This window comes from Copidosoma floridanum, unplaced genomic scaffold (assembly GCF_036245765.1).
Source record: "Copidosoma floridanum isolate Cflo_tuat_1 unplaced genomic scaffold, Cflo_Japanese_pri ptg000011l, whole genome shotgun sequence".
Taxonomy (NCBI): Eukaryota; Metazoa; Arthropoda; class Insecta; order Hymenoptera; family Encyrtidae; genus Copidosoma; species Copidosoma floridanum.
This window is the reverse complement of record NW_028321888.1, coordinates 1,125,915-1,150,864: the sequence shown is the minus strand read 5'-3', so window position 1 is coordinate 1,150,864 and position 24,950 is coordinate 1,125,915. Positions and strand designations below refer to the sequence as shown.

Genomic DNA, 24,950 nt, shown 5'->3' with positions numbered 1-24,950 from the left:
ATCACCAATCAGGGTATGTGATTATTGCAGTTATCTGACATATTTTCCAGGTTCCTAAGGTTGGTAAGGATACTTGAACTTATTGGGGACAACTGAAACCCCTTCCAATGCAAATAAAGTACATCATAATCAAAAACCAATATAGTCCAATTGGTCCAAGAATACTTGTAATTGATCAAGTCATCTAACTTCTAATTTATTCACTGATGTTATACTAAAAGATTAAATTATAAATACTATTTTGTTCTACCACATGTATTATTTTTTGTTGCAGTATTCCAGGTTGCAAAACCTCACCACGACGCAGATCAATGCATGCCATACATCTCACGAATAGTAGTAACATATGGCCTCTTAATGACATACTTGGAAATTTTTCCTATGTTTTGTAACTAATTTTCATATTAACTGATACTAGTCTTCTCACGTGCTTCCATAATAAATTAATTTATCACTAAACACTAATAATTGTACATTGTAGAAAAATAAAATAATTTAATACTAAGAAATCAATTATCTCAAACATTAATGAATATATAGCTGGTACATCCCTGACTAGGCGTTCTATATTGTACATAATGGAATTATTTTAAATGTATAAAATCACTGCGGAAAAATTTTATGTGTACATGAAAATAAAAAAAAAATTTCTTTAACATGACTATGCAGAAAGCGGGCTAAGCTGCGTCGGGTAAGGAAAGTTAATAATAAGCGTTATATGATGTCAGTTTTAAAAAGTTATAATTTAAAACAGGTAAAATCAGGGTTTTTTTTTATTTCTAAACATCATTAAGAGTAAATAACTAGAAATGATTAATAATAAAAACTATCAAATATAATCTCAGTCTCGAATTATGATGTCATCGATTCTAATTATTGTTAATCATCATTTGTAATTAGCGTTTATTATTCACCAAGCCAACTATTATATTAAATCTTTAATGTAAGTTTTCAATAGTAATTTTTTTTTTATGATGCAAAGAACGAATTCAGCCAAAGGGAGCGTTTACTGAACGTTTGTTTACTTCACGGTCAAGCAACGTTATTTTTAATTAAAACAACGTCCATCGGTGTACTGTCATAATTTTGTATTTATTAAAAAGAAAAACAACGTTTTAACCGTTTAGAATGCTCCGTCCCTTATCAGGTAAAAAAGCTATGAGTAATAAAAAAATTATTTACGATACAAATTTCAATAATCTACAACAATTAAAAGTTAAGTTGAGTGTACAACATACCTCTGACTCTTACAAAAAGGGTGTAAAATCGTACTATAGTCAGAGTTTCATGTTTAACATATATATTACTTTATACTCCTTTAAAAACTTCTACCATTTCTTCAAGTATTCACATATTTTAATAAATGACGTATATGAGCAACACTGCTACGTTTTCAAAATTGAGTTTTATATTAACTTTTAGCCTACTGTTTCTGAAATTCATCTTTACAACATTAAAATAAACTAAAAATTGCAACACTAGTAAGATTCTTATAAATTTTTTCTTTAATTAAGATAGAAAAAAATGTATACTATCAGTCTTTATTTGGCTTTTACTTTAACAATATTTGATTACTATGTCTTTAAAATGAGTTATTCTTCAAGATTACCTCCAATATTTGGATAAATATTTAAAGTAAAACTTTTTAAAAACATCTCGTTGGTAAAGCCTAAATCCTGGGAGTTTTAGTTGTGACTGTGCCCAGTAACATTTTTGGTAAGAATTAATTAGAAATAACTCATAGAACATTGTGTAGTAGTTGCACAGTTATTATAACAGTAGGGATTTTCATGCAAGTTCAAAAACGAAAAATTCTCCTAAAAATAAATTTTTCGATTCATTTAGGTAATCAACTTTGATGTAAGCCTCTAAAAAAAAATTGTATTAAGCGTTTTTGTTCCAATTTCTTTTTGCAACAAGATAGTGCGAACTACTCCAAAGAAATGTTATTTATTTCTGCGAAAATTATGAGAAATAGTAATAAAATCTAACGGTAATTCTATGCAGCAAAAATAAGTAAAGGAATTCGTTTTAAGTAGTGAAAATGAATAGTTAGGTACTCCCATACGTACTAAAGCCAGCCTCAAAATTTAGTAAGAATCGATACAGCAATTACTGCAAACTTAATTTGTAGCTAAAGAAATTCAAAAAATTGAATTAATGCCAATCCAAAAAAATTGACTTATCAACATTTCTGATGTGTTAACACATGCTTCAAGATCCATATTTTAGATCACAAAATTAAAAAAATTTTATTTCAATTTTTCATCATTTTGTTATAGCTTGTTAAAAAATGCCTTATCTGAAAAATAACATAACTCGACTGGTTTTTAAAAAGAACAAACCAAATTCAAAAACAAATAGATACTATCATAAGAAACATTTTGAGACTTTTTGAGCGTGATTATGTTTAACAACCAGAGTTATCGAAATTTAAGTTGTCCACACAAGGTTATATATACAATCGATATTTTACGAAAAAAAAAAATTGTTTATAACGGTGGAATGTATGTTTTGTTACATTTATTTCTAGTAATTAGAAAAACAAATTAATGAAAGTTTTCATGTTTGTAAATAAAATTTTGTTATGTCATACTTGACCAATAAAAGACAAAAAAATTAATACAATATTTTTTTATAAGGCAATTTCATAAAACTACGAACATTATCAAGTTTGATGCTTTGCATTTGTATTTTTTAACCCACTGCGCGTTAAGTAGTTTGCAATTAAAAAATATTTCATGCACAGATTAAAATGTCATACAGAGATGCCCAGGATATAGATGATTTGTTAAATTGTTTTACTTATAATAAGAAAACTTTAACAAAATGAAGATAAGTTGAAAATCACTAGGAAATTTTCGTATAGATTACTTATTTAAAATATTACTAAAAGAATGCATTTAACAAGCTTAATAATAATTTAAAATTGTATAAATACGTAGGTTAGCCACAGTTCACTACAATTTTTTTTATTTTTTTTTGTTTAATGAGTATCGCTATTATGTTCACTATACTCTAAATCTGCTTTGATGACTTCATAGTTCTGACTCATTCATAGTATCATACTCAGTTTCTACATCAGTTCCTTCAACCGTACGTAAACTTCTGTCACCTTTATTAGAATAAATCTCATCATCTTAGTGATAACTTGCATCAGTTTTCTTTGAAATATTTATACGTACTTTGTTATCTCTGAAAATCTGTCTACGTCAGTTTAAGTAATACTCAGAGCAGCGCAAACCATGTTCAACGCAGCTGCAAGGTTTTATGCAGTTTTTGACTTTCGTACATCTTATGTCTCTCAAAATTTCATCTTGCACAAGTCATTCTGTAACGTATTTTCAACGTAATCAATTCTAAATAATCAAACCCCAATCTGTTGATCTGATTTAAAGAAATTCCTAGGTACTCTTGAACTCGATAATGCGCTGGCAAATAATGAAAAGTGGCAGCTGATTTTTCTCCAGAAGTACGTTAAGTTCGAACGCGCTTCAAGCGAAATTTTTTAAATATAGTATATATTACTTAGTTTAGAAGGATAATTTCTTTGCTGCCATGCATACACGATGCATCTATTATTTTGGAGCCAGCTCCGTCAATTTATTTTTTTGTTACCAGTAGGGGGGGGGGATAATTATGACTCCTGTATGAGACTCTCAATGTATTGCAAAATTTTGATGATTGAAGACTTGTCTTATTTGTGATGGAATATTTTGTGCAATAACTACTAATGTAGTACCAAAAAATCCTTTCGTAATTTTTACTTTCATTGGATTTAAAAAATGAATATTTTTGTCGTAAGGAACGAATTTTCTACGAAGATAACTATAAGTCAATTTTCTTTACTAGTGTGTGTAGCTGTTTATACTATTAACGCGTTCACATTACCTATAGAAATCAAGGTTTTTAAAATTTTTCATTAAATACAGTATTAAAACGCATTTTTTTCTCATTTTCAAGAAAAAGATCGTCTCAAACTGTTGCTGATGTAGACAAATCGAATACTATCTCCTGTGTGATTTACGGTGCATGTTGACGTCAACGATCAGCCAACTTAGTGCATTAAAAGTTGTTACTACACAATGTACCATTTCTAGTAAGTTTATTGTAATCCAGATAGTTCCTTTTTTTTCAATTCTAACAAACCTTGTAAATACAAGAGCACCAACTTAGCATATAAAAAGTGCCGTAAGGAATAGAAAAAAGGAATATTTTTGTACACATTCTTAGTAAAGCTTCCAATTACTTAATTGTTCTGCCTTCTAATAATTTTCATTGTTGAAATCATGAAATAATATAGAATTATTAACGCCTTTTATGTGTATCTGTAATTCGTTAACAATCGACTTTCGTTTTATTTATGACATTTCAAGTTTAAAGCCTTATTAATGCCAAAGTTTGGTACATCATGACCTTTTTATTTTCACTTAGTGTAAGTAATAAAAGCAGCTCTCAAGAAGCTACATGCATTGAGATCTGGGGAAAGCAGTAATTATTATTTAAAAAATTAAGAGATAATTATTTTTAAAAAATAACAGTTGCTTTCTTAATTGAATAAGACTTTCAATAAAATAATTATGTGAAATCGTTGTTTCAAGTATTTTGAATTATTTCAAAAAATACTTGAAGTATTTTTACTAAAATATTTAAAATTATAAAATCAAAGTTTTGAAATCTAAATACTTTATTTTAAATACAATATTATTAAAAACAAAGCATTTTAAATACAAAAAATTGCAATAACAATTATAATTGGTCAATTTATTAAACAAAAACATTTTAAGTTATTTTGTGAGATATAAATATACTTCAAATAATTTACTCGAACATAATTTTATTTTTAATTTCATGTTAAAGTACTTCATTAAATACTTTAATTATTATGTCATTAATAGTTATTTAAATACATTTGTATTTGATCAAAATAATTTAAATACCATGATCAATTAAAAATACAATTTTTTAACGTCTTTGAACTAAAAACTTAAGGGTCAGATGAAAGAGGGCACGAAAATAAAGTGTGCAATAAGGAACCATGAGTGTAAGAAAAAGACATAGTATTGTATATTTCTATAGAAAAAGGTCTCTCTCGTGCACCTTTCTCTCTCCCACGCAATCTTGTTAGCTTAAATCAATCCCGTATCGCCTTTCAACCACGATGACATATTTGCAAAATAGAGCTGCAGGGAACGCATGAACCGAAGTTTCCTTTATACTTATGTATCTCCACTTGATACATTCCACACGAGTTGATCAGAAACCACCGCGTTTACAAATAGCCAAACAGGAGGTACTGCGTAAGCGATCAATTTGAAACGTTAAATGCTTCAATTATCTGCTTCGTAAATTATACTTTTTTACGCAGTGTCATGAAATTCTTTTTCTTTGCATGAATGGGATTGAGATCGTGAGGAAACTTTTTTAAACGCTATACGATATCCATGATTTTGTAGCTCCATTCTGCAGATATGTGATCGTGACATACCTTACAATCTCAATTTTAGTATCTCAAAGTACTTTACATTCAACAAACTTCTAAATCTTTCGCACTTTTTTTGCCTAATGCTGTGGTAAAAATATCTGCTATATTTTCTTCTGAATCAACTTTTACAACATCAATTTCGTGTTTCCCATAACTTTCGTTAACAAAGTGATAATGAGTTTCGATGTATTTCGATTTTTTAGTAAAATTTCCAAATCTAGCTACACTTATCACACCAGAATTATCTTCGTACATTTAAATTGAATAGCAAACTTTAATTTTCAAATCAAAAAATAAATCTTTTATAACTTTTAATTCACTCACACACTCAAACAACGCTACAAACTCAGCTTCTGTTGATGATTTTGTAACACTATTCTGTTTTCTAGATTTCCAATAAATTACATTTGTATACATACTTATTACGTAGCATGTCGTTGATTTTTTATCAATTATATCACCTGCCCCATCAGCATCGACAAAGCAATCAATGATATTATTATTACTACTCTTTTCATGAATCAACTGTAAATCCTTTGTTAAAAATGATGATCGATATTTTTATTAATCTCTTAAATTAAAAGAGCCTATAAATGTAAAAGTGGGTGATGGTTATTCTTCCCAAGCAACAAAAGTTGGTAATATTGGGCACAAGTTTGATGTTTATGGTCAAAGCAAAATGAATATAATAAAAAATGTTTTCTTTGTTAAATATATGGATGGAAATTTATTAAATTATGGTAAAGTGACAAAGGCAATAAGATTATATCAGTAGGAAATATGTCAAAGATTTTTAATCAAAATGGAAATTTAATTGCGTTGGCTTTTAAAAACAATGATGTTTATCAAAGGAAAAGTAAAATTATGTATAGCAAGTCAAACTCAATGACAAAGAATAAGATAACAGAAAAGGAAGAATTGCATAGAACACTAGGTTAGGTAAATTTTCATTGTTTGAAAACAATGTGTGATAAACAAATGCTGGATGGTTTACCCAAAGAATTAGAAACTGATTATTTTAAATGTGGGATTTGTTTGGAAAATATAATGCATAATTTACCATTTAATCATGACAGATCAAGAGCCAAAGGTATTTTAGAAATTATATATACCGATTTAAATGGACCTGGTGGTACTACTGGATTGAATGGCAAGAAATATTTTTAGAGTTTTATCGATGATTACAGTAAAGTAGCTAAAGTGTATTGTATTAAATCGACAGATCAAGTATATGATTGTTTTGTTAAATATGTAAGTTTAATTCAAAGTAAGACAGGAAAAAAAATAAAAAGACTAAGATGTAATAATGGAAAAGAATATATAAATAAGGATATAAGTAATTTTGCAAGCGAGAAAGGTATATCTATTGAACCGTGTCGACCTTATGTACATGAATCAAATGGAACGGCAGAAAAATATAACATGGATATTATGGATATGTTTGGATGTTTATTAAAAGAAGCAAGGGTTTATAATAGATTTTGGCCAGAAATAGTTAAAACAGCTGCTTATCGAAAAAACAGAATTATTACCAATACTGTTAAAAAGAATAAAACACCTTTTAAAGATATGTTTGGCAAAAAGCCAAGTATACAAAATTTAAAAATGTATGGAAGTACAGTTTTTGTGAGAATACCAGAGAAAAAAAAAAATTCAAAATAAGAAAAAAAGCAGATTTAGGAATTTTGTTAGGTTATAAAAATGTTGGTTATAGAGTTCTGATAAATAGTAAAATATTAATTACAAAACATGTTGATATTATCGAGAATGGCACAATAAATTGTATTGGTTTAGAATTAGAAAATGACATAGTAAAAATAAGTTGAAATTAAAACAATGTTGAAAACAAAAATGGCGATTAAAATATAAACGGCAAGGATGAAAATAAAAATTTTAATTTAGGACGGTCAACTAGGGAAAGAAAAGAGCCTGATAGGTACAGAGATGAAAATTTTGTAGATAGTTTAATTATTTATGTAAATTACACAAATGCTGAGACACCTGTTTCTTGTAATAATGCGATGAACAGTAATGAGTCTGTGGAAACGGATGTAGAAACAGCGTTTTTAAACGGTAAAGTCAAATCTGAAGTATATGTAAAAAAGCCACGAGGCTATAATGATGGCTCTAATAAGGTATTAAAGGTCGATAAAGCGTTGTATGGATTTAGAGAAAGCCCAAGAGCTTGGTAAGAGTGTTTTGATACTTATTTAAAAAGTTTAAATTTTAAAAGAAGCGAAAATAATTGTTGTCTATATATCTTAAATGACAAAAAATGATGATGTATATTTAATTCTTTTTGTGCATGACTTATTAATTTGCTGTAAAAATGAAGAAAAATTGAATTTTTTTAAACGATTACTATGTTAACGATTTCAAATAAAAGATTTAGGTAAAACAAGTACTTATTTAGGTATTAGCATCAATCATGACTGTAAAAATGGAAAAATGACACTTGATCAGAAAAACTATATTGAAACATTAGTAAAAAAGTATAATATGAAAAATTAAAAATTGTATGCGGTTCCTATGGAACAAAATTTAAAATTAGAAGCAGCGCAATCAGTGTACGATAATATTAAGTTCAGAAACTTAATTGGAGCTCTTTTGTATGTAAGTGCGAAAACGAGACCTGACATTAGCTTCAGGGTAAATTATTTAAGTAGATTTAAAAACAGTTATGATAAAACACATTTAAAATATGCTATGAGAATTTTAAAATATTTTTCTTTAACAAAGAATTTACAACTAATTTATGGAAAGAGTAGTAATAATAATGTCATTGATTGCTTTGTCGATGCTAATTGGGCTAGTGATATGATTGATAGATGTTGTTTTAAATCCACTGGGTCAGTGGTCGGCACACGGGAGACTCCGGTACGATCCTGGCCAGTGCAACTTTTTTAAGAACGGACCTCAGGAAATTTTCACATGTATTTTTTCACCACGCAATGCTCCTCGTGAAGGGGATGAGTGACCTTCTCGCAGAAAAAATTGCCTTTCTTCCCTCTGTTCGTGTCCATTCATCCAGAGCAAATAAAACGTTTAAAAAATTACAATCTATGATTTACAACATCTAGTTTATGCTTACCAATAGTTGAATTAACTTATTATACTTCTTAGCAGCAATAGAAGCATTTATACACTACCATGACGCATAACAAAGCAGCTGACCATAAAAATACTTGAGCTTACACAATTGGAAAAAGCTCTAATTAACCTAAACATGTTCCTTCTTTTCACATGGAAGTAAATCTGTAGGACGACAACGCGTAGACTCTTGAATTTCTTTCTTAAGATAATGATCATTGGTTACAAGTTTTATCCAATTTATATGAACTTTTCTAATGCCTATTATTTTCATATTAACACTTTTTCAATTGTTAACAATTTGCTCCTTCCCAGACGTCCATGAGCGAATTTTTCAGAATGGCTCGCATGAAATTGCGAGAGCTAGCGATCGAGCCTATTCTATTTCTTTCCGCTACGCTCACACGTGGCCTTTTCTTACTTTTTTACCACCATTTCAACAGATTGATTTTAGAAGATTACTTAATTTTCGACACCCAATTTGCATGTCTCATTGGGCTGACAAAATATTTAAGCATATCATCAAGTGTATACTCTAAATCTTATATATATTGTCTCGAAAATGAACAAAAAGCAAGAAGTGCCTAATCTTACAACACATGCAGTCAGGTAAAAGAGACTTATCCCTGGGGATCCCCAAAAAAAACTATAACAATTTACGCCGATTAATTAGAAAAAAAAAACACACACACACACACTTTGGCACAACGGTGAAAAGGAGGGTCAGCTATTTACGACTCTGGCAGGAAGTCTTTCCTCGCGCATTACTGATTTTCGCACTGTAAAAGTCCTCAGAAATTGAATCAAGCGCAGGAAGGAAGCAGAGGAAGAAAAGAAGGGGTCCAGACAAGCTCGAGTTTTATAAATTGATTGCTGTTAGATTATCAGATGTCGTAGTTCGAATACATAAATACCGCGTTCTTCATTACACGTTAACTGCCAGACTGAATTTTAGCTATGCGTCAACGATTATCTCTGGCTCACACATGTGTATCTGAAATAAAAAAAAAAAATTACTCTGAGACCAAACTGAACTGGAGGTATGAGAGCTCATAACTTGAGTTAATCTATGTCAAGTTAAAATTCTGATAGCCAATCGATTAACCATGAAGAATAAATTATCATCATGATTATAAATACCATGTATAATTTCAACATTTTTTTTTTAATTAATTGCAATATAAAATTAATCACTTACACTAAATTTTTCTGTGTGATAAAAAATTTTCGAGCGTGCGAGTTCTGTCTTTTGTATGAAAGTTAACATAAAAAAGACAAAAATTCATCTTCGAACGAATTAACTTAATTATTTAAAAGTTGAGTTTGTAGCTTTGTTTTCTTATGCAAGCACAAATTAAAAAAGTACAATGCTTCAAATCACAGATTAATAGACACATTCGCCTTGCTCCTTGTAATCTTGCAGGAGAAATAGAGCTGCTGCTCCATCCTGACCATCAACGATTAGCCTTGCCAAGTGCACGATCAATTTTATCTTCTCGAAAAACGTAAGAAAAATTCTACTTAAATTTATTTGATGAATTCAGCTGTAGACACAACAAAAGTTTTAACACATACCATTAATGTTTGAGAATAAGGAGAATTTTTTGTGACGTCATCATAATAGTTAGTATTTTATTTTTTTAAATTTCTTGTAAATTTTGTACTATCTATTAAAAACATGATTTTTTCTTTGCAGCTGATGAAACCTCAAAAATTTTAACTTGGTACTTGAAAATTGAGAAGTAATTTTACACAAGAATACTTAACAAGAAATATTTGGTGTACACTAAATTAAGGGCTAGTATAAATATTTATTACTGAAATCAATATAAAATATGAAACAGCTGGAGATGGAATTAAAACTAAAATTATTACTAAGTGGAAATTTTGATGACGGCCTTTATGATACCATTAATTTTAATTATAATATTGATAAAATAAACTGCCAGAATTTAAATTTCAAACCAAACAATAAAGAAATTTCAAGTGAAAAGTATTTATTAAAAAATATTAATTATAAGAAGAAAAAAAAAATTTTAAGTGATGGCAATGACTTATTCAGATATTTAATTTTTTATGTATGATTCACAAAACTCTTATTTCAACGTAAGGAACTCAGTTGTTAACAATATCGTCGAATAATAGAAAGATATTCAAAATTTCATCATAGAAAATTTTTTTAAAAAAAATGTAAATGACAATGAAATGTATAAAAGCTTTACGAATCATTTAAAGTTTATGGGAGCGAAAGTGAACAGAAAAGTGTTATTGAAATGTACAATGTGTACTCAAAAATCAAAATTAGCAAATCTCACAACTTTATAAATCTTAAAAATGAATAACCCAATAATTTTCAATTAACGTTAACATTTTCTGGAGGCTTAGATAACGGTCTTGATTATATTAATAATTACTGTAATTAAAATATAAAAAAATATTCGAAAATGATAAAAAGTCTGAATAGTTATTTAATCAAAAGAAAATAATGAAAACAATAATGATATTGCTATTAACAAATACAAATTATATCTTATTTGCGATAATAAATATAGCAAAAAAATTAACATTTTCTGATGTAGACGTAACATACTTTGAATAAATGAAAATTACATGTGCTTATTGTTAGAATTTTGTTTATAAACAAGAATATAAATCATTTAATTGTTGTAAAAACTTTTCAATAAAGATTTGTAAGATCTTCTTACGTATGTTGCAAATTTGAGAAATTCAATAAGAAATAATAACATTTTTCGTTTTGCATCGTTAAACGCACATGTCGTATATGAAAAAAAAGCTATTTGTAACTTAAAATTCAATGACAGATTTGTCACATTACTCCAAACAGTATATAACATGATCAAGAATCACATAGTCAGCTATATATTTATGATGACTTAGTGCAATTGAAAAAAGATTAAAATCAAAAAAATTTAGTTGAAGAACATATAAAAAGTTTAACAAAAATATTAAATGACAATCCTTTTGCCAAAAATTATAAACACTTCCATCAAATTTTAAGTACCTAAAATTTACCAAATTCTAAAACGTGTTTTATACGAAAAAATGATAAACAACGTCATATGTATACTAATCCTTTAATACCAGAAAGTGGTACTACTATTGTTTAAGATTCAGGTATAATCGAGAACTTATTTATTACTTACTCAATACTCATTTAACAAGTGATACATTATCGAACATAAAAAGTCTAACATTAAAAATCATTGTTGCGGGAACAGCACTTCAGGAACAGATATAGGTTTACATGCATGCGAGAGCTGCAAGCTGCAAGAGCCGAGAGCAGGAGGCAGCCAGTGTAAATGTACAAAACATAAATCGTACGCACATTTTGGTCTTCCCCTCCACTGCTGAAATAGTGCGTATAGTTCAGCTGGTGTGCATAGAAAGTTTATCTGCCAACCTTATAATCGTACTGTTTATCGACTACTTTCATCACTCAACGCAAAAACGTTAGGATCATCCTCTCCAGTACTTTGCCTGAGTCGTCCAGCACAGACAGCGGCCGGAATGATGCCAGGGTCACAGATGGACCCATACTCTCGTCCAAAAGAACAAAACGTTGGATCTTTCATGGCTCACCAAATATTTGAACACACCGAGAAAAACATATGGCTTCTCCGCCGTCACGATCTTAAGAACTTCATAAAATATTCCGTCCAGACCTGGCACCTTTAGTCCCAGCAGTGCCGACAGAACCACAGACAGTTGCATTTGCGCAACCAACATGATGGCCTCGTTCACTATGGCCGTCTCAGTCCACTCCTTTTCCAGATGTACTGGGAACAGAACTTCGACAACGTTCTGCATAAACGACGGCTCTATGAGCCCAACCGGACCCAAGCCAATCAGTCTTTGTTTGACTATGCGGTAACCAAAGCCCCAGGTATCTCTGTTAATCTCGGCTACACGCTCACGCAAACAACGGGTTTTGCTTTCTTTGATTGCACTCACAAGTTTATTTTTGCATCTTTGTAAAGTACTACTTCTTCCTCCACATCTTTCCTTCACTAGAAGCGCTGGGATCTGCAACGGAGTCTGTGACACTCCCTCCGCATGAAAGCGATTTCATCGGTCCACCCATAGTTCAGTTTCCTACTTGAGTTTTGAGGCAAATATGCGTCATACCGTTCTTTGATACATTTCATGGTGGTTTTTATGAGCTAATCAACCTCTACTAGTCCAGAGACGGCGTTTAAGTCAGCTGAAGGTGGTACATTAGCCAGGACTTCACGGAGCGCATCTCGATTGAATTGCGCAAAATTACGCCAAACTGCTCACACCCTGAGTACTTCTCGAGGTATAGCACCACGCAACTGGCTAAGTTCGAATGATATGAACTGACGATCATTCGCTAAGTAGTCCTCGAAGACTCTTCAAGCAGACACCTACATTGCCATGCTCAGCGTTGTCAGCGTTACGTTGACTATCGAATTCCTGGTTCCTATTTAACTGAACGTCGTCTAGTTACCAAAGTTCAACACGATAAAATCGAGGCTTGAGAGCAATCTTAACACCAGCCGCCGCCAAGGTAACACGGCTACGTCTGATTCACACAAAACCACTCCCAGCTTCAGAATCGGAAACTAAAAATTTGTCCCTTTTGGAGACCATGATGGCTGCTACACTCGTGAGGTCGCCGTGCTAGCATGTCTCGGGACAGTCATAGTTCTGCTCACTTGCCATAAGCAACGCCACTTCCCAGTCCCAGGAGTACTGGTCCAGCAGAGTCTGCGAGAACTAGGACCTCTTAAGGTTACCCTGCAGAATCAGTAACATTGCAACTGTCTCTCCCCTTCAGCTGCCTTGACGACCACACATGTAAAGCAACCAGCCACATGGTGCAGCTAGGGTGTCGAGGTCATGTTCCAGCATGAATAGCAGCTTACCTCTTTCTTCCAGCAAGTCCCAGCCTAATGAATACTTTTACCGCATCTCCAACATGCCCCAGTCATGCCACTGCCCTTGCAGTTACCTGCAAGGTGCTCAAAGCCTAGGCACGTGAAGAAGCGTCTGGCCTATTTTGGGCAGGGCAAAATCTGCAGTTAATCCAATGTATTTTTACATAAGATGTTTTATCCATAACGAAGGTGGAGGCCAAAGATGTGGTTATCCATGCAACGAGATTTCCTTTTCAGGAGCCGGACGACAGACGGACTTCTATGTGCTCTAGCGTATCTACTAGAAGAGCTTTAACTGCTGCTTTTATATCTTTTTTAGTTATTGTCATGTCTATGTCTTTTATTTCACACAACGCCTTTAACAGCAGAGACCGGACCCTTGTATCGCCTTTAACAGCTTTGGTAAAGGCACTTACTAGCTTTGCTTAGGCCTCTCGCAAGGCATTCTTGAGTTCAACTAGGGCACCATCACTACGTATTTCACGCATACCATGGAGGATGAGTAGTAGTAGTTATAGCAGCAGTAGTAGAAATAGCAGTAGTAGCAGTAGTAGCAGCAGTAGCAGTAGTAGCAGTGGTAGTACTAGTAGCAGAAGTAGTAATAGTAGTTGTAGTAATAGTAGTAGTAGTAGTAGTAGAAGTAGTAGTAGTAGTAGTAGTAGTCCCGGGTGGGGTTTTCGCTAGTTTCTCCATACCGGGCGTTTCCCCGGGTGGCGGATAGGGGCATCCTCTTAAAAGATGAGGTGACGATGGGCAGCTGGGGTGGCTCTCCGTGGTGGTGGTCGGGGGCGTGGATCGGGAGGCGTGTGTGGCGTTGGCGTGTGTATCTGCGACGGTGTCGACGGGGGCCTAGTGCCCCATGTCTCCATTGGTGTAGATGCATAGGCCGGCTCTGCTTGTGCTCCTTGTTCTTCGCTTTTTGCTGCTTCCGTAGGTGGCACTCCATTGCTTGATGCGGGCCAACAAAAACTAGCACCCGTCGTGTATAGAAGTAAGCGACGGTTAAAACTTTCTTCTCAGATACATGCATCACACACTCTCACTAAACAAACACAGGGACACTTACGGATTGTTCTGGGTTGCGTGTGGCGGGTCCTTTTCCAGGCTTGCGTTGGAGGCCTGGTGGCGGGTAAAGCCGGACGATGAGGCCCAGGTAAGTCTGGGTAACCACATCTGATATGGCTGTACGCCTCATCAACAAAAAAGACGTGGTGAGCCGACTAATCTAGGCTTACTACCACTGAGGAGGCTATATGACGACACCTTAGTGCCTTATGCCAGCCCGTTATGTTGGGTTGTCTGCGCGGTCTCAGGACTGTACACCTGCCGCTTGTCTCGCTGGGATGACCGTTGTGTACCGACAAATACATACATTACACACGAACACCCTTCTTACACTTGTTACTCAACGCCAGAACAGTCTCCGTGGGTGGGACTGAGGGAGAGTGGCGACTCCCGGCCAGCCCGAGCAAGTAGCGGTTTTCTCTGGTAACAGAGAGGGCTGCTGCCCTGGTTTTAACCCTTTCCGAATACTTATTTATAGAAAAAAAGGTTAGTACTGGCCTTCGCGGGTCAGTACGATATTAAAAAAGATGCCAATATGAAAAACGTCGATGCAAAACAAGTACCCCAGGCGGTAACCTCTCTGAGGGAATCCGCCAGCAGTTCCGATCCGGTGAAAGCCCGGGTGACTGACGCAGGCCCCACGGATTCTGGGGGGGGGGGCACAAAGACGTGTCTCATGGCCAACAGGGACTGCTAAATGTTCCATGGCCTTTCCTTACAGACAAAGGACAAAGAGGAAGCCTGTCGAGTATAGGCACTAACGACATCGAGGTTAGCAACGTGTCGGTATTTAGCTACCAGACCCAGAAAGAGCTTGATTTTTTAGAAGAAAGTGTCACTAGGCTCGGAGTAAAGCGACAGCAAGTTGCTGATAAAGTCCAATCAGCAACGAATAACATTACAGAGATGCTACAACTGATTAATGATAAGTACGGTAACACAGCGAACGCTGTTAAAAATGGGCTCAAAGCGGCGCTTAAGCATCTTCAAGAGGCAGAGGTGCTAAGGCTGTCTTATTAAAGAAGATTCGTATACCAACGCTTGGAAATCGTCATTTGAATCCCTGCAATGGAGGAAAAAAAGGCGAGATAATTTCCGACGGCATGTACAGAAACGAACCCTGAACACTGCCTTAAAGGAAATAGAACGAAGTAAGAGAAACAGGAGCCCATCGGACAGCCCTGAGAAACGCTAGCAGGCTATGTCTTCAAAGAAAAAGAAAACAGGCAGTGGCAAACAAGAAGAAATTCTGAATGACAAAACAAGCCAGAAGAAAAGAGTGGACGCCACAACAACAGTAGTAGTGAAGATGGCTGAAGGACAAACCTTTGCAACGGTGCTGAAGACTATGAAGGCGAACTTTGACCCCGATAAGGCTAAAGTGGCAGTCCAAAGTGTTGTCACTACAAAAAAAGGAGACATACTTATTAAAGCCAAAGGTGTAGAGAATGCTACTGCATTCTCACAGCAAATTGAAAAGTCGGTAGCCGGACAGGGTACTGTCAAAATGAGCGACAGAAAAGTAAAATTAGAGGTCCGAGACCTGGATGCCACTGTAGAGGAAGATGAGGTCAAAGAGGCCTTCGCTAGGACTTTTGGACATCAGAGTCAGGAGCCAGAAGTTGCTCTCTTAAAGCCAAGTGCCAGAGGACAGAGGCTGGTTTCAATAAAGGTGGACGAAGCATCTGCCAGACAAGTAGAAAAGGAAGGCAGGTTACGAGTTGGCTTTGTAAGCTGCCGAATTGGAAGAAGAATCGAAGTAACAAGATGTTACAAATGCCTGGGATATGGACACGTCTCGGGCAACTGTGAGAACGAAAACAGATCCAAGCTGTGCTTCCGGTGTGGAAGCTCAAACCACTGAAAGAAAGAGTGTCCAGGCCCAGCACGGTGCTTCGTTTGCCCAACAACGGACAACAAGCACGAAGCAGGCAGCGGGAGCTGCCCTTCATTCAGAAGAGCCCTGAAAGAGGCCAGGAATAAGGCCTAAGCAGGATCAGAAGCAGCGGAGTGCCTCAATGCATTTCTTCCCCTCCCTCCACAAAAAAAAAAAAAAAAAAAAAGTAGTAGTAGTAGTACTAGGAGAAGTAGTAGTAGTAGTACTAGGAGTAGTAGTAGTAGTAGTAGTAGTAGTAGTAGTAGTAGCAGTAGTAGTAGTAGTAGTAGTAGTAGTAGTAGTAGTAGTAGAAGTAGTAGTAGTAGTAGTAGTAGTAGTAGTAGTAGTAGTAGTAGTAGTAGTAGTAGTAGTAGTAGTAGTAGTAGTAGTAGTAATAGTAGTAGTAGTAGTATGCCTTAATGCATACCATAGGAACAGCGGTAGTGTGGGATTCAGTAGATTTTTTTTATAAGACCACTAAAATCGACTAACACCTCTTCTCCATGCCACGTGGTTATAGTTCTGCACTGGAATCATGTCATCATTACCTCAGGATAAAGATACCTGGGAGATAAGTAAGAGTACTCAGCATAGCGTGGGTCCACATTAGCTCACACTTCTTTTAGAAGTTTGGCCTCTTCACTTTTGCGCCACTTAGGCCTTTTTCATGGTTTTGTCTAACGCTTGTCTAAATTTTGGGCCCACTGCCAGCTTTGTGTTGCGTGTCTCCTGTATAGCAAAAGAAACGTTGTACTGTACTGTTGCAGTCTTTTTTGCAGTTGTTTGAAGTTCCACATTTAAAGCTCAGCTTCATTCTGTCTTCTTCTTTGCAGTCATAGAATACATCTGCATACTTTAGAAATTTGACGCACCATGTTACAACAAGCTTTCTCTTAACACGGCAGGAGACGAATCCAACTTTGACCAGGCCCGCATGTTCAACCTCTTTAGCAACTATTTCGTGAAGGGTAAGTAACGCCATTTTTTACTCTTAGCGTTTGCTGCAGGAAGTTTAACCTTCAAGTCTTGATTTCTGCTTCCAATAACCTTTTAAAATGACTCCTTTATTACTTCATCTTTAACGATACTGCCCAGATCCCGGACTCCTAGCGTCATTTTTCGTGCAGTGGTTACTACTCTTTCTTGGCCAGCCACTGATTTTTCAACATTTTGAGTGAAATTTGCAATATATTTTACTCCTTTGGCTTTGCAGAGTACATCTCTATTTTTGTGGCTACAACACATTCTACCATAGCTCCAGTCTGGGTTTCAACCTGCTTTTATGGACTTTAATACTCTAGTGAAGGTTTTCCCTTCACCTACAATTACTAAAACTTTTTTCGTCGTATTTGAATCTCCCTTATGGTTTCTTTTACTGCTTGCAACACCCTCTTTCTGTTTGCCATCGCGCATTTTTTTTTTTTTTTCGCAGTCGCATTACTTTCCTTTTTTTTAGAGCTTTCTGAAGGACTCCTAAGTTTTTTGTCTTATTTTCTCAAGAGCGGTGTTTAGGATTTTCCTCTGGCCATACCGTCTAAAATTACCCCTTCTCTTCTGCCTATACTAAAAGGATTCAAAGCACTCCTTTTAAAATCTATAGTGCCTTTCTTCATTACTAAGAAACACCTCTCTGGTGATATTTGCCAATTCAAGGTATTTAAGAACAGCTTTAAGGCCATCTTTAGCCTTACCTAAGTTACCATACTTCTAATTGATGGCTTTAAGACCCTTCTCGATCTCTTTATTTTGTTTCAGCTTTGATTCTGCACTATTTCTTTCCATGGAGGCGAGCTCGCCTTGCGTCTGGTTGCTGAAGACACTAAAATCATTTTCCTGGCTTACGGCTTCTTTCCAGTAAGTTTAATAAACCTTGTTGACCACCTGATACGTCCTTGCGTGCCCCTCCCCTTCTCCAGAATCTACGGGGCCTGCAACAGTCACTTGGACTTTCACCGGATTAGAACTGCCAGCGAATTTCTTCTCAAAGGTTACCACTTGGGGTTTTTGTTTTGCATTAACGTTCTTCATTGTCGTATCTTCTTTGTGATATGCTGACCAGTGAAGACCAGCACTACTTTTTTTGCTAGAATAAAGATCTGAAAAGGGCTAAAACCAGCGCAGCAGCCCTCTTTGTTACCAGAGAAGGGTGCTACTTGCTCGGGCCAGCCAAGAGTCACCAATCTCCCGCAGTCCCACCTGCGAAGGCTGCCTTAGCGTTGAGTGAAAAGTTTTGAGGAAGTGTCGAAAAACAGGTATACAAGCCCATGACTGGAGCAAAGGATCCACGAGAATGGACTGGCGTAAACAATGCACCGAAAAAAGTGCCACCGTGTAGCCTCCTCAGTGATAGTAAGCCTAAATGAGTTAACCCACCACGTATTTTTTTATAAGGAGAGCTGCCATATCACATGTGGTACCAGGCATTACCTTAGCCTCATCATTCGGCTTCACCTACTGCCAGCGCCCCCACGGCAGCAAAAGAGAGATCCTGAAACTTGCTGACCGCAATAACTCGCTAGTATGCCTGTGTTGGCTTCTTGTCAGTGTAATTACTGTATCTCAGAAGCATGTCACAATCATTGCTTACTTCTATATACAACGGGTGCTAGTTTTTGTGGGCCCACCTCAAGCATTCATACCACACGATTGCTCGCTAATGCTGTAAGATACCATGTCCTCCCTAGTGGCTCTACCCTGAAGTAGTTCAGAGGCGATTCAAGGGTGGAACTAAAGCCACGCGACATGAGGGAGGGGGGGTTAGTGGGTATTCGTGGTCTAGTAAAAAAATCCACTAAATCTCATTCTACTGTTGTTCCTGTTGTGTGTATCAAGTCAGTTTTCCTTCCAGCCAAAAAAAAAGTAGTAGCTCTAAGGTTCCATGTACACCCAATGAGTTTTTTAGTATCCTATGACCCTAATCTCGACCTTCCTTGTTTTTTTTTTTCATAATTGCGCTCTTTTTCTCTAAATACCCGAGGCTTTCGTCAGGCTCCTTGCAAAGTTCCCCTTAGACAATTTAGTCATCCATCCTACTAGGTACTAATTATAGTGCACAGCGATGGTCTCAAATACACTTAAGCTATTATCAAGTTTATTGGAAAGATATTTTCCAATAAACCATCCAACTTGCTGTACCGACCTTTATGAAACTACTAATAATTTTACCCTATGAGTTAAATGAGTTAGTTGGCTGAGCGTTGGCTTTCCTTCGAAAAGGAAGCCCCTGGAGGTCCTGACATCTCCAGAAAGAATTTACTATTCGGTTTAAAAATTTGGATAAGTGGTGTTTCGGCATCCTGGTTACTTATACCATCGGAAAAGCCGAAGAAAAAAATCTCGATAATTTTCGATGGGATTCGAACTCACGACCCCTTGAGTTTCTTCAGCTAGGAGGCTAACACGCTAACCACCAAGCCATCGAAGCTCTATGTTACCGCTGCTGTTATATTAAAATGATGAGATCAATGAAGTTTATACAATAAAATGCAAATATTTGTTACCTCCATATGTTTTTATTGTAGTCATGAATTTCGATCCTTTTACTTCCTTACTACTATTGTCATACCAATTTAAGACATCTAAAACAGCTTGAGGATTTTTCTTCTGTTCTTGTTTGCTAATATTACTAGACATTAATAATCTTGCCCATGCTTCAGGCATACCCTGTAATTACAAACATTTTCAATTTTTTAGAAAAATCATCTGTGTACTTTTCAATACAAATTCTTTGTACTTTTATGTTTTATAAACTACTTAAATAAATTTATAATTATATTTATTAGTGTAATAGTATGTTTTACGTATACTTCTATTAAAAAAAACCTGAAATTTTTACAGATAAAGTTATTTCTAAGGTTTGCTAAGAAGTTAGTTGACGATAATTAAATTATTGTAAAAACTAGGTTGTTGTAGTTTAAGGGGTCAAATTTCTTCGTTAACTATTCCAAACAAAAGAATGAAAAAATTATTTGAAAAACAATACTAACCACTAAATAAGGGTAAAAGGTGCATTTAAATACTTAGTCTGTTAAAAAATTACAAGGAAAATTCAATAAGAAATGATGACCAGAGATTCGTCTAAGCCCTATATGCTAAAGAATGTAATGGTGTATTTAATTTTCATTTAACTATTATTTTAAACAAAAAAAAAGTTCAAAATAATAATTTTTTTTAATATTTAAAATGATTATTTATGGCGATACTGATAAAGAAGCAGAAAATAAATAATTGGAATCACGAATGCAAACAATTCTTTTATAATTTAAAAGGTAAGTTATTGCAGAAAATTGCATATTGCAATAAATTTTTGCCATTCATAATATGATCCTTTTCACATATTTTAAATCTACTGTACTTATACTGCGCCACACCTAGGATCTTTTAACCATCGTGTTATCCTGAATCATGGACCCGTTTGATTATAAATAGATCGTATTAACTGTTATTTTTAGCAATTGTGCTTTCAAATTAAAAATGTAAGTTCTTAAAAGAAGTAACAATTTAATAAAAAAACGTTTTTAATTTTATGAGTGCTGACTAAAGTCCATAAAAGTGTTAATAAATAATTAAGAAAAAATGTCTAAGTATGCATTCAGCGTATGATTTCAGTAATTAAAAGATGATGAAGGGTCTTACAAAATACATTTAGCTGTCCTAAAGAATTTATAATAAATAGAAACTATTCAAGGCTTGAAAAAAAGCAGGTAGATCTGTCATTTGTTTCTTAAAACAGCGGTCTAGGCATCTTATTTTTTTGGTTCTAATAATCTAGTTTTGCTAGTTTAAAATAGGTATGATAAATGCAGTCAATTTAACAAATTTTTGTAAGGAAAAAGTTGTAATGTCACAAAAAAAGAAAAATCTGAAACATAGTTTATAATGACAAGCAAAAAGTAGCTTTATAAGAAAGAGGGAATCAAGGAAGTAACAAAATTCGAAGATTTAAGATAACAGCTTAACATGATAGTGAATGGCAAAATTCATTGACATGAGCTAAAGAAAAAGTAAAATACCGCACAAATGAAGTACAGACCTAAAAAGAAAAGGACAAGTATAAGATTATAAGGCAAAACTTGCTTTTAAGCTGTTTAATACAAATTGTTATGTTCTACACAGTAGAAAGTTAAGAAATTGAGACGAAAGAGGATCCTTTAAGATTTTTTTAGATTATCATTAGTAGGTTTTAAGACTAGAAAAAAAAATTGTTTATAGGAAGACAAACATGATAAAATTGGACATTGTAAGCAAGAATAATAGAAAAGAGCGGAACTTTAAGCTGCAGTAAGATAAAAGAGAATATAGTAGGGCTGAGATAAAACAGAGTGAAGTTTGGCAAAAGGAGGCCCGCAGTACGATCATTAGTTAAAAAAATAAATAGATACGAAAAATATATTTAAAAGCAGGGTGGCTTAACTTCAAATTTCTCTAAAACAGACTGATGAGATTTATAGTAGTTAAGTGAACGTCAAGCCAGTTGCACGTCGATAAAGGTACAAACCAGAGCAAACGTTCTATCAACGGCCCAGATATCACTTAATTTAGCCTGCTATTTCAGCATAAAGTGCTCCGGCCCAGATAAGTTGGAAAGAAAACCGCAACGCTTTGAAGCATTAAAGCTGAATTTTCTCTCACCTGACGTCTCTTGGAGTTGACCTGGAGATGATGGTGTTCAGAATTACTTTTTTTGTGGCATTTTGTCATTTTCAAGATCCAGAGTAAAAATCAGCATAGATAGCTTGCCCATTAAAGATTGATAAAGTAAAGTCGATAGCTGGGATACTCAGCTGCACAACAAACAGCTCTGTTATAATGTACCACCAGTAAACGAATATGGTAATCGACATTTGGCTAGAGAATATTATTACCAGATTTACTGACTCTAACTACGATCTTAAATTTTCATAAACGCCACCTAGCGGAACGTACTTAACTGAAATGCAAAGCTATGGTTACTTACAAAACTTTGAGCATAATTGATTTTTTTGGCCGGGTTACCAGAACAGCCTATTGGCCTAGCCACCAGAGCCACCCACTCACCACCTATGTGAGGGGGGTGTATTGCCACCCCCGTTTACCAATCGACTGTGACCATACCTATCATACCATAGGCACAGTGGTAGTATCTTCGGTGAAACACCTTGCAAGTTAAGCTAACACTATCTGTACCAACGGTGCAACAGGTCAACTCGCCACCATGTAGCCTTTCCCCGAAAAACTCCGTACTTCAGGAGGTCCATTTCTTGCCAGATAAGTAGGCGCTCTCTGCCTAAGCATCGGATCCAGGCTAATTAGCATCCCTAGAGAAGCTTCATATTTCAAGAACCACTTCTCGTCGGTAAGGCCAGCAATCCCTACATGGCACCTAGCATCAGATCCACTAATCCCTACCTACATCCCTAACACTGTTCTGCATTTATCTTGGCCCGAAGACCTTTGGGGCAAAGAAAAAACCTTAGAATTACTCTTAAGGAAGATTCTATAGAAAAATCCGCCCCAAAAACAGCCAGGGTTGCATAGGAACTTTTTCCACTGAATACAGTTTTTAAAAAAATCTGCTCTCACCGGGAATCGAACCCGCGACCACTAGCAGTATCAAGCAAGCCTCCTACTAAGTCAATGCCGCTTCTTAACTTTGAAATCAATTATTACTATTGTTTTTAATTTTTCAACACAAAAAACTATGCGTAAATCATATCTAGCAAGCGTAAAAAATCAGTATATAAGATTCCAGCAAAATCAGTCAAACAGTTTTCGCGGTGAGCGATTACAATGTTTTTGAGACATTGCAGTATAAATGAATGAGACAACCTTGTGTTATGACCAAATTTGTTTAAAGTAAGGTCTTAACCGTTTTGTTTTAGTGTCATTTTTAGGTCTTTTACGATTCAGCTCGGGAGCTTTATTTGTTCTTTTTAGTTTAGTAAAAATATTTATTCAAATAATATAGATAATTTTAATTAATGTATTTCTTTATTAAAACAATTAAAACAATTCATTCTTTCAAACAAAATTTACTCGGGTCACTTTAAGCAGGTTTAGCGTTAATTTTATTACTGATAGATAACTTACAACTATCACTGATTGTTGTTACTGCTGCTTTGAAGTTTCCTATTGCTTCGTGCAGTAATTTCCAGTGGTTCCTTAAACTATACAAATGAGTTCGTGGCCAGTAAGATGTTGCGGTTTCTGCCTTCTCTGCTATTAACGAAACCACTTCCAGTGAGCCTCTTTCATTGTTCCTAGCTCCTTAGCGTAGTCAGATACTATTGATGTTCTCGAAATGCGCCCGAGTTGCCTCAGCCAGCACGTTGTGCCTTACGTGTATAAGGTACTTGCGAGTCACGGGAGTCAAGAGTAGACTAAAACCACAGATTAGTAGAGAGATTGCTGACTGCAATGCTACGGCGCGAGTTCACTTTTGGTCACTGTTTCGAGCGCCCCGTCGCGGCCAAGCGGTCGAACCAGGCACACATATTTTTTTTTTATTTGAGAAGCGTGGAGGGGGTATACCGAGTGTGTGCCTACGGATTCGCGTGGAAATGGGCATGTAGGCACATACTTTGGAGACGCGTGGAAGGGGTATACTGAATATGTGCCTACGGAGAGAGGAGTGGTGCATGGAAATGCCGACTACAGCTATATAACTACATATCCGCGTATATCATAGCGAAAGAAAGCGACGAGTATTTCTCGCTATACACTAACTTCTTAAATAAGGTCTTAGAAACTAAGGGGAAATAGAGAAGAAAAAAAGATTTCACATCTAATATTTATAAAATAAAAAACCTATTCTTTCATTTAACAATTCTCTAAAACATATGAAAGCTTAAGAGAGGCTAGCCATATTATTTTTCGAAAATTATATCATACAAATAAATGTTTCAGACTTTCAAGGCACTTATTTTTTAGTTCTTCTTATACTTTGGATTTTCGTTTAGTACTGCGTATCAAAGTACGTTGAAAAAACATTTAGCTTGGAATATTTTTTGACGTTGATAGTATGGCTATAAGCACCTTAAATATAAATTATTAGTTTTACTTATCATAATCGCTATGAACTGTATGCCAAGCTCCGGAGGGTATCAATGAACATATGTGACTTTAGGTTATATGAGGTCTAAAGTTTGAATAGCTAAGATGGCTAGGGCTTATGCCTTCGACGGCATATTTTGGCGATTTGGGGTTCAATTCTGATTGCCATTAGATTTTTTTTTTTTTTTAAATATAATTCAGTATTCTATTACAATTTCTTATTGCAACTTTTATTTTAATTTATGAATATTGTCAACACTTTTTTTTCGGGCACGTTAAAAAAATTTTTATTTTTAATACTGTGTCACGTACATAGAATCCTACGCAACAACTGACTATTAAATAATTTATTACGTTAATAGTTATAGCTGGCAAGGCTAATTCATAATTTTAAAGGTAATAATTTAAATGATAGTAACAGTGATAACTAACTAAATACTTGGTAAATCATAAAAATCTTTATGTGCGTATTCGTATGCTTGCA

The 24,950-nt window shown here is 34.8% G+C and overlaps 1 protein-coding gene across 4 annotated transcripts in view; it reads right to left on the bottom strand.

Moving 5' to 3' along the window:
• The window catches only part of Pak (serine/threonine-protein kinase PAK 3-like protein), a 463,040-nt gene that overhangs the window by 232,363 nt on the left and 205,727 nt on the right, over positions 1–24,950 (bottom strand). For 3 of the 4 annotated variants that reach the window (XM_089590045.1, XM_089590043.1, XM_089590044.1), the window contains exon 4: positions 19,936–20,098. In XM_089590045.1, coding sequence (XP_089446171.1) covers positions 19,936–20,098 — 163 coding nt within the window. Of the gene's footprint in view, positions 1–13,866; positions 13,873–19,935; positions 20,099–24,950 lie in introns of all 4 variants that reach the window. The other variant, XM_089590047.1, reaches the window with a different exon arrangement.